Source organism: Marmota flaviventris, chromosome 9 (assembly GCF_047511675.1).
Source record: "Marmota flaviventris isolate mMarFla1 chromosome 9, mMarFla1.hap1, whole genome shotgun sequence".
NCBI classification, from domain to species: domain Eukaryota; kingdom Metazoa; phylum Chordata; class Mammalia; order Rodentia; family Sciuridae; genus Marmota; species Marmota flaviventris.
In genome coordinates, this window is record NC_092506.1 from 96,643,038 (window position 1) to 96,653,878 (window position 10,841).

General features: G+C 36.9%; 1 protein-coding gene across 4 annotated transcripts in view; it reads right to left on the minus strand.

Moving 5' to 3' along the window:
- Positions 1 to 5,180: 5,180 nt before the first annotated feature.
- The window catches only part of Alg9 (ALG9 alpha-1,2-mannosyltransferase), an 84,863-nt gene continuing 79,202 nt past the window's right edge, over positions 5,181 to 10,841 (minus strand). For all 4 annotated transcript variants that reach the window (XM_027930705.2, XM_071616699.1, XM_071616696.1 and 1 more), the window contains 2 exons: positions 8,698 to 8,816; positions 5,181 to 8,419 (listed from right to left, as the gene is read on the minus strand). In XM_027930705.2, the coding sequence (XP_027786506.1) occupies positions 8,382 to 8,419; positions 8,698 to 8,816 (157 nt within the window). In that variant the 3' untranslated portion in view covers positions 5,181 to 8,381. The remainder of the gene's footprint in view (positions 8,420 to 8,697; positions 8,817 to 10,841) is intronic.

Below are 10,841 nucleotides of genomic sequence, written 5' to 3' on the forward strand. Positions count from 1 at the left end.
CATAAAATTGTTGTAAGGATCATGAGAGAAGAAGCAAATTAAATCATTCCTGACATAAAGCAAACATTTTCTTTCTTTTTCTTTGCAGTGCTGAGCATCAAACTCAGGGTCTTGAACATGGTGTTATGCAGAGGCAATTGCTCTAACACTCAGCCCAAATGCTTCTTAAGTATTAATTGTTATTTGCATTATTTCTCCACAGAGCAAATCTGACAATCTAGAGAATATATATATATATATATATATATATATATATATATATATATATGGCATGGTGCTGCACGCCTGTAATACCAGTGACTCCAGAGCTGAGGCAGGAAGATCACAAGTTCAAGGACAAACTCGGCAATCTAGTGAGACCTTGTCTCAAAATAATAAAAAAGTAAAAAGGTCTGGGGGTGTAGTTCAGCAGTGGAGTGCTCCTGGATTAAATCCCCAATACTACATACACATAAAAAAGTACAAACAAACAAAATACCAGCCCCAAACCCACATAGTCCCCATGTTTCTAATGTTACACTCAAAGGAAGGTGTCATGTGTCACACACATGAAGAAGGGAATCCCCATTCTATATCTGGCAGAGCTGACCTTATTCCTCAAGGACCAAGTCTGCCTAGGTGGGTTATCTGACACTTTTGTAATGCAAAGTTTAACCGAGTGTAGTGGCACACTCCTGTAATCCTAGAGACTCAGAAGGCTGAGGCAGGAAAATGGCAAGTCCAAAGACAGCTTCAGCATTTTAGCAAGGCCCTAAGCAACTCAAGGAGACCCTGTCTCAAAATAAAGAATAAAAAGGGTTAAGTTTCCATGAGTTCAATCCCTGATACCCACCCACCCCCCCCCAAAAAAAAGCAAATTCTACTTCCTTCTGCAAATGTTCACTCTTCACAACATGGTGTAGGCATGGGGAACATGAAGATATCCTAAGGTCTTTCTTTCACAGGTCTCAGACTCTGCTAAATGTTATTGCCCTCCATTAAACTACTGAGCTATAGATGATGTTTAGGCATTTGAAGGAGAAAAACTTAGACATTTATATATCCTTTGAGTTGTCTTTGACAATGCCAGTAAAAATTAGCAGTGGTAAAGGTAGCAATGTGTATGTGGTATGGTTTGCTCTCATATGAAAATTTGAAAATGGGCAGGTGGCTGATATATTTCCCCCTTCAACTAAATACATATCTTTTATTATGGTCATATACAATCAAGGTCAGGGCAAATAGAACTGAAATTAATGGAGAAGTGTCCGCTTATAGATCATCTACCAAGGAATCACTGTTAGGATGGACAATTCATCCCCTGCTAAGTTGTGGATATGGTTTTCTTCAAGAAAGTTTTGCAACTGTTAAAAGGTTATAAGAAAGCAGTGTAGGGTGCATGATTCTTAAAAAATACAATCTACATATTGAAATTACACCATGAATACAAAATACTGAAACAAACTACATTACTGCAGGAGGGAAAGACGTTTTGAAGTTTTTAGTGAGAGTATGATGCCCTCTGCTGGACAGTAGAGGATCCTCTACAATGGCATTGCAGACAAGGTGGCCTAAAGTTGTGAGACAGCAAAATAAACAACAAAAAAAGCTTATGGCAAATTTAAACTTTAGTACTGCTTTTTTTTTTTTTTTTTTAGAATATCTCTAGTAATCACAGGCTATAAGAACACAAATATAGAAAAAGACAAGGAAAGGGAGTAGGACAGTCAGAAAAATTCTTAAGATTCTTTTATAAATGTAGCACTAAAAAATCAGCCTCCTTTCCTACATATCTCCACAAAGTTCACTGGCAAGAAAAGAATTGGAATGAGGTATAGGAAATACCAGGGAGGGTTAGAGACATAGTTTAATAGGGACACAATAAAAAGGTGAGACCAACTTATATGTGGAACATGGTGTCTTCTTGTTGGGTGACTGAACACATTTTAGGTAATTTCTCTCAAAATGAGATTAACCTTTGCTCTCATGTGTGAGGGGGTAGCAGCAGCCCCAGGGAAGCTCCTTCTACAGACCAGTGGCAAAAGAACAAAGGAAGGTCTTTACTGTACTCATCTCAAATAAACAGAACTAATGTTTTTTAAAACTGTAAAAGCTGACTTCCCCAGTGTGTCCTGAGCTGTATGAAGAGCTTAATATCCACAGACATTTTATTTCCCACTATCCTACTCAATACAGCCACAGGTCCTACCTGAGTAGGCTAAGTAGTACCAAATGTTAGGGTTCAAGGCAGGAAGTCTGCCTGAAGGTGACCTGCCTGCTCATTATTTCCTAATAAATAAATCAATAAACGGCACTGAATAGGTCTGAAATTGCCAAAACTATAGTTATCTCTTTTTTTTTTCCAGATGTATTATCATTAAATGTACTCAGATGAGAATCAATGGGAGGAGAACTGCAGTAAATTATTAACATCCATTAGTGTACTTCAGTGCTATATTAGTTAATTGTTTCCCGGCAAGTTGGGCCCAAAGGGCATGGGAGATAGGGCAAGTAAGGTTTGACAGGTCAGAGTAGGTAAAGAAAAGGGGCTGTGAGGGGAAAGAGGCCTACATGAAGGTCTAGGTAACCAGAATTAGATCAGAATTAGAAAAAGCCATGAAATATTCTTTTTAATTATCTTTGATCTTTGTTGTGAGGTTTGCCTGTAGTCTTTGTCAACAGCAGTGGTGTTCAACTCTAGCTACAATCAGAAAAATCGTCTAGAGAGATTTTGTTTTGTTTTTGTTTTTGCAGTTCTGGGGATTGAACTCAGAAGTGCTTCACCACTGAGCTACACTCCCAAACTGTTTTATTATTTTTTATTTTATTTTTATTTTGCCCAGACTGGCCTCAAACTGGGATTATAGGTGTGCACCAATATGCTCAATCATCTATGGCATTTTTTAAAAGTAATGGTGCCTGGACTCACACCTAGATACTAACTCAGAATTCCTTGGGGTCAACCAGAGTGTCAATGTTAAAAGGTCCCCAGGTAAAAAAATAAAATAATTAAAAAAAGGTCCCCAGGTAACTCTCTTATGCAACTCTGGCTGAGAATAGCTGCCTCATAGAGTACAACTTTCCAGCACTGACTACAACCCTGCTGAAGTAGCAAGCAAACAAATTGAAAAGCAGCCCATTCTCATTTGGCAACTTGGAACTCTGAGCTAAAATGACAAATCAAAGGTCAAGGGCACCAGTTGCCAAACACTGTTTCTGCAAGCAAAAGACCAAACAGCCCTCCTGAGGTAGGTAATTCTGGAATCCATGGTTGTAGGTCCCAGGAAAACCTTCATCAGAAGCTTATCTTAGGGCTGGGGTTGTGGCTCAGGGCCCTTGGTTCAATCCTAAGCACCACATAAAAAATAAATAAAATTAAATAAATAAATTAATTAAATAAAGGTACTAAAAAAATAAATAAAGGTATTGTGTCCAACTACAACTAAAACAAAACAAAAAAAGAAGTTTGTCTTAAATCACGCACTTTTGGCTATTAGCACCATTGGGAAGACACCTGATTTATGCTTTTATGTCTAAGCATGGAATGACAGAATAAGCCCAGAAATTAGAAGCAAAACAAAAAATCTCTACTTATCTTGAAGTATTTCACAAAGGTATTCGAAGATTCACTTACATTTTAAGAAGACAAATAAAGGCTGATATTCTGGTAAAATGCTACTTGAACCCAATTGTTATTTTTTCCCAATTATTAATTTAAACATGAGCTGTTTATTCTGCAAAACTACAATAGGAAATTTTTAGTCTGTCCTTATCACTACAGTTCCATAATCTCATATCCCTAATTGGGATTTCCCTCATTTATCAAATTTGTCAGTTATAATTTGTTTAAATGTCAGGTCTATGTGAACTCCACAGCTGAAGACAGCCAAAACAGATTTTTAAAATATCACTTACTATTTAATATTATTTGATCTGAATGTGTGACTACAAAGTCATCTTGTGTCAGACACCCTTTCCCTAGCGAGGCATGTTGTGAGTAGGACTCTCACCTGCAGGCCAGGCTTGCTCACACACACACATTCAGAAGGTCTCCTGCAATAGGTATGATGCTTCAAAATCAAGTGATAATAGAAATATTCAAGGGAAAAAACATTCTCTACTTACAAGTTACCCTGAGGAATTTGTACAGAAGACTGTGTACTTCAGGAGAATTACTGAACTATACACACTCGAAGCCTCATTCATAAATTGCCCTTTCAGGACTTGCAGGACTTACGACCTGCTATATTTTCTGTGGTCCAAGAATCCATCCCAAAATCAGATTAACAGTTGTTTATTAGTTCCAAGTGTCTTTGCTCTTCATTGTCAATAAACATGGATAGAACCAAAGTGTACAAGAAACCTTGTTAAACACTGGGATACACAGAAGCATGGCAAGGTGCTTATCTCAGATGTGTAAACAATGTTCTTGGGAGACAGGCTGACAAGGTTTCTACATTCAAGTTCTATGCCCTAGTAAAGACACTGTGTACCCAACAGGGTTCAGAAAAAGAAGAAATCACAGGGTGTGAAGTCTAGAAAGGCTTTTTAGAAGAGACTCAGACCTAAAGGAGTAACAGAGAAGATGGTATTCTAGACAGAGGGAAAAAATTAAGGCTGTGACTTTCTCCCTACTGAACTCAATTAATAAAGGCATTCTCCTCCTAAACAACATGAGAGGAATAAACCAAATCTCAAGGCCATTTTGGGTCCTATGGGGAGAAAAATGATTACAATGGTACAAAACCTGATGGCCTCTAGAAGTAATTATTAGATATAAGGTGGAGGGTATAGGATGATGTTAGAAATTTGTTTAGAAAAATGTTTTATTCCTCCTGACAACCCTCAACAACAGGGAAATTATCCAAATGTTAGATATAGCTGAATCAGAATTTCTCTGAAAAGTAGAATTTCACAGACTAGAGATTCTCAATCCAAAAACTTAACATGGATCTAGGAATTTTAACTCTTTTAGGTATGGTTTTCAAACATTAAGTAAGTCCTGCTGTACCTGTTTTTTTTCCATAAAAAAAAAGAACTAGCCCTCATTGAGCTTCCCAAAGGCTTCATCCAAAAGTTTCAGGACAAATATTCTGGACTATTTGGTAGAAGGAAAGTTTGTGCATTGAGGGGTGGGCTTCAGGGAAGCAGGATTTAAAAGCTGAAAGCAAAAGAAAACAAATCACCTAAGAAAAGGAAAATTAAAGTGTCAAGATTTATTTTAACTTTTTCTTTCACAGAAAATACAGTTAAGTATGGCATGTAAACACTGACACAAGAAATAAAGTACAAGATCAGGAAGACAAATGAATTGGATAATACTCTTGCTTCCACGCTGTACTGCTTCCTGATTTCATTTGCAGCATAAATCACATGATTAAATAGATTGAAAAAATTAAAGGCAACATTCAGATTTACAAATACACCAGAGAGCCTCTAAAATCCAACAATGCCATATGGAATTTTGATCTTTCTGTTGCAAAAAAATTAAAGCTAAGTTCCATGTCCATTTATCTGCTTTAGTCAAGGCATTTAATGTAGGGGTATAAGAATGGATTAACATATGAGATTTACTATGTCTGTGGGAGTCAAATTTAATTATGCCTCTTTTCTCTCATTAGAGGAACTAAAATTAACCAAATTAAGAGCAGGGCTGCCTGGTATGGCCATGTGAGTATACAATCACAGTGAATTCTTATTTCTATAAATCTCAGGAAATGCAAAATACAAGATAGGATTGTTTACCCCAGATCTCATGCTGCAGAAATACATAGGGTGTTCAAAGTTTTTTCTCAGAAATTCAAACTAGAATGTATGACCTAAATAAATAGCTGGGATCAAGAATTACCTTGATTTGAATCAAAGAATCTGCTTCTGAACTTGAATTCAGAAATAAAAAGTATGGGTTACAATTTGCTTGATTATCCCAAAAGATTAAAATGACCTGTCTTCTTTTTTATCAGATGACACCTACCAGGTGTGAGGTAAGTTTTGGTTATAGGTGTCTACCACACAGACTGGTTCAGTAATGGCTGGTACTAAGTGTCACAAAATTCAGTTTCAGATGGCTGCCCGAGAGCTGGAGATGAGAGAATCCTAGATTTGCCACAATTAAAGGCTTACAATCAAGGTCTATTATGAATAATCTGTAGTCCTCATTCTTCAATATTTAATAATCTCTGGAGTAATAAGTATCTTAGATACTTTTTCTTTACCAGGATCAGAGGAGTTAACACAAGCTGAATTTTGACTCTTTGGAGGAGAAATGCTACTCTGACCAGATGAGGTAAAGCTAACATCCCTGTATTGCTAAGAGATGGACACTTTAAAACATACTTATAAAATATCACACACAAAAAAAACACCTTCACACAAAAAGCATTCATTTTGAATTCCTTACCTATAGCAGATGGCACAGTGCTTTGCAATTTGTTGTGCTCTCACTAAAGATACATAGAACAGAGAAAGCCAAAATAAGGTTTTCAAAGGGATAGGAGCTGATATTCCCAAGGAGGCCCTGCATCAATTCTGGACTTTTTTTTTTTTTTTTTTTTTTTGGTGCTATAATTAAGTTCTCGCTTAAAAGGTCTTTTTAAACATTTTTTTTTCCCCAAAAACAAGCAAGATGATAAAATCATAAGCATTCTAACACTTTTTTGTTTCTGTGCTGGGGATTGAACCCAGAACTTTGCCCATGCTAAGCATATGCTCTACAACAGAGCTACTGTACCACTTTCATTAGGAAAAAAAAAAAAAGCACTCTCTGTTGACCTCCATCACTGAACTTTTCTACTTATAAGTAAGTAGGCAAAATGCTTCAATTACAGTTCTCTGTCCTGTGGGCAGATCATATATTCACTATTTGCTTTAGGAAACAGTAATCAAATATTGAGAATTAAAAGCCGGAGATTTTTCAAACAAGTGGGACTTCAGTCTATCTTTACTTTCTAGTTACTGTCTATACCTATTACCTTTCCAGTGCTTCAACTCCAGCTCAGATATTCCTTTAGCATGAATCTCCAGAGAGACTTTTTTTTATTATTATAACTCCCATTTTTCCTGTTATCACATCTTCTCCTTTCTTGGGTTCAGTTCCTGTGGGGAAGATCTTTTCTTGAAAAGTAAAAGATGGAAAACTAAAGATTCATTCTGTTTTCAGATACCAAAAATATTGACCTTTAAGGAAATAAGGCACCTATAATGTGGCCCCCAATGGACAATAGAAATAGTACTGATAGTTGGATCCTGTGTGACTGCAAAGGAACATGACTTCCAAAATAAGCAGTACTTTCTGGCCATGGGCCTGGCTATATCACAGAGCACTGCTTTGTTGGTTTATCTAACATTCAGGCAGATTGAAGGCTCCAAAGAACTCAAAGAAATATAAATAAAATTCTTTCTTAAAATAGAAAGTTACACTATCAATCAGGTCTCTGGTCAACCTCATCATCAGTATGTTTTCACAGTTGAGGAAGCATGGAAAAGCACTAGATGAGAAAAGTTAGGCAACATAGGTTCTAGCTAGCCCCTGCTCAACTACTTACTGACTGTGACCTCAGGCAAGTCACTTTACCTCCAATCCTTAGTCTTTTTCTTCATCTGTAAAATGGAGATAAATCACCTGCCTTGTTTACCTCACACTGATTGTGAGGATCAAATGAGATGTTGGGAAAGTGTCTTGTCAACTGTGAAATACAATGTAAAGGTAAAGTAATAGTATACACTTACTACATTTTAATTGGGTCCTTATCATTGCCTATTTGCCTAGAAGTGCCCCATGCAGGATGTGCTTATAATAGAGCTGAAAAATAGGTGCTATAATTATATACTAGTCCTTTTCACTAGGTTGTTACAAAAAAAAAAAAAACAATTTTTTTTCAGAAATGGCCTTAGAATACATTACTTAAAAACATGATGTCATCCAAATCTACCAACTGATAGAACCAAATTTCGTCAATGATGCCCTACTCAGTTATATTTTAGTCTGTTGATACCTTTATACAGAGAAGTTTAGAATTATACAGCATGCTAAAACTTAAAATAACAATAACAACAAAAAACTAACCATACAGTGAAAGTTAGTTATAAAGGAAATAAAATGAAAATTAGAGGCATCAAATATAATAAAATCGGGTCACAGTTCCTCAAATGGTCGCCTTTTTCCTGAGATAGCTCCAGGACAGGGTACTAGTCCTGTGAAGTGCTTGATAGAAGCTTTGTCTTGCTGGAGATGACAAGTAGGCTATGCTCAATTTCAGCATTAGGATTTGAACAAGGTCTGCTAGGAGCTGCCAACAGCTTTGGTGGAGGAGCCCACATGGCCTAAGAGAGCCTTGCTAGTTCTCAGATGCCAGGCCAGAGTGTGGAGAACAGCTTAACACAGGCATCCAGTCCAGGGACTTTCAATTCTTCCTGTGAGATGATTCTGCTCTTCTCCGGTCTAGTGAATAATTTAATAGAAGAAAGACAATGAGATATGGAGCAATATATCTCTCCCTGCTTCAGGGCCTTTCTCTATTTGCAAGAAGTTTACATGCAGAACAGAGACAGACTAGAAGCAAATGCAACTATGACTAGCCCAAAACACGCAGATTCCAGTATTCATGTCAGACGACTTTTATTACAAATATTACAGGCAATGACTTGGAGGGAGTCGGGTCAGAGGAATCACTAATTAACAAGATGGTTGTCCTTTGGGACCATGGGTGTGTAGCTAACCTCCACTTTTCTTCCTGGTTTGCTTTGTCTTCCGGGGTTTAAGGATAGTGTAGTTTGCATACACTGTATACTGATCTGAAAGGTAGGGGACATAGAATGCCCGAAGCAGCTTTGAAGATCTGAAAAAAAAGGAAAAAATTTATCACTTGGGAGAATTTACTAATGATACTTAAAGGAAACTCTATGGTAAGGATTATTTTTATGTTTTTATTTGTGCACTATAGTTATACAACAATAGTGAGGTTCATTTTGACATATCCATAAATGCATATAAGAAAGTTTGCTCCATTTCAATCCCCAGTGCTACGTCTTTCCCTCCCTTCCTCCTTCCCACTGATCTCCTTCCTCTACTTTACTGGTCTTCTTTCTATTTATTTACTTATTTTTAATTGGTATATTTTAATTGGTATAGAATGCACTGTAATATGTTCATACATGGACACAGAATAATTGGGTCAACTACATTCCCCAGTTCTTCCTCTGTGAGGATTACATCTTATACAAACAGCTCATAAAACAAAAAAGCCTGTTCATGATAAAATACTTAAGAACAAGTACCTTGTTACTCATGACAAACAGTCTCCCTAATAAATCACAGTATGCCCTTCAAAATAGCTCTCAAGTCTTCATTTTGCATAAACTGTGCCACAAAAGAGTTCTAGGTCAATCAAAGGGCTGCTATTCCTGAAATGAATTCTTAACACCCAAATAGTTACTACATCTAAGAAAATGTAGTGATGCCCAATACTGTAATGATTCTGACTCCAGATCTGAATTTTTCTAGATAGGTAAAGAAATCTGTTTCCTGAGAGTCTACACATGTCTCTGGAAAATTGTATCTACTTATCACTGAAATATGAAAACTGAAAACCTGAATTTCTCAAGAGTTTCTTAAGAAAGTAATAAGTGCAGAAAATTTGCTTTTAAATGTGTAATTCAATCAATCTGCTAATCCTATGAGCAAAGTGACATTATTAGCCCTCTTTTTTAAATATTTATTTTCTAGTTGTAACTGGACACAATATTTTTATTTTATTTATTTATTTTTATGTGGTGCTGAGGATTGAACCCAGGGCCTCACATGTGCTAGGCGAGCACTCTACTGCTGAGCCACAATCCCAGCCCCTCTTTTATAGATGGGAAACTGAGGTTTAAACTTGCTCCAAGTCACACAGGTTAAGTAAGTTGTTCAGGATCATCCAGTAAATAATGGAGATTCATTCACATCCAGGCTTGATTCTAGAGTCTGCATGCTTAACAATTATAGTTTATCCTATATCCCAGGAATAGGCAAAAAGAATCTATCCTTTCCTAGAAAAAAGTTGTAGTGACAGCTTCAAATTCTTTTTTTTTTTTTTTTTTTTTTTTACTTTTTAAAAATTTACATATGACAGCAGAATGTGTTACAATTCTTATTACACATATAGAGCACAATTTTTTATCTCTGGTTGTATACAAAGTATATTCACACCAATTAGTGTCTTCATACATGTACTTTGGATAATAATGATCATTTATAACCCCATGCCCCCTTCCTCCCCCTCCAACCCCTCTGCCCTATCTAGAGTTCATCTATTCCTCCCATGCTCCCTCTCCCTATTCCACTATGAATCAGCCTCCTTATATCAAAGAAAACATTCAGCATTTGGTTTTTTGGGATTGGTTAACTTCACTTAGCATTATCTTCTCTAACTCCATCCATTTACCTGCAAATGCCATGATTTTATTTTCTTTTATTGAAACAGCTTCAAATTCTATATGAAGCTTTACTTCCTGACTGATTTCTGAGTCTGAAAATCTAAAGTTGGCCCACCTACTGCCATCCTAAATGAGATTGCTCAGGGGTGTTCCACTGCCAGTCTTTTTCCAAATTCTAAACTTGTAAATGTCATGTCAACGTGGCATTTGTACTGGCAGCCTACCTCTAGGTTTGGCAGACTCCTGCAATGCCTGCACACAATGATATCGTGTGCTTGGCAAACACACCTCTTAGCAATACTTCCCAACTGGGATGCTGGCAGTGCCCTGTGCTCGGAGATGCACTTCACTTCAGCAACTAACAGCTCAAGGGCTTTGATAGAGAAAAGAGGCTTAGAGGAGGGACACACAAGATAATGCAGGGCCGCTGAAAACAGAATGAACAG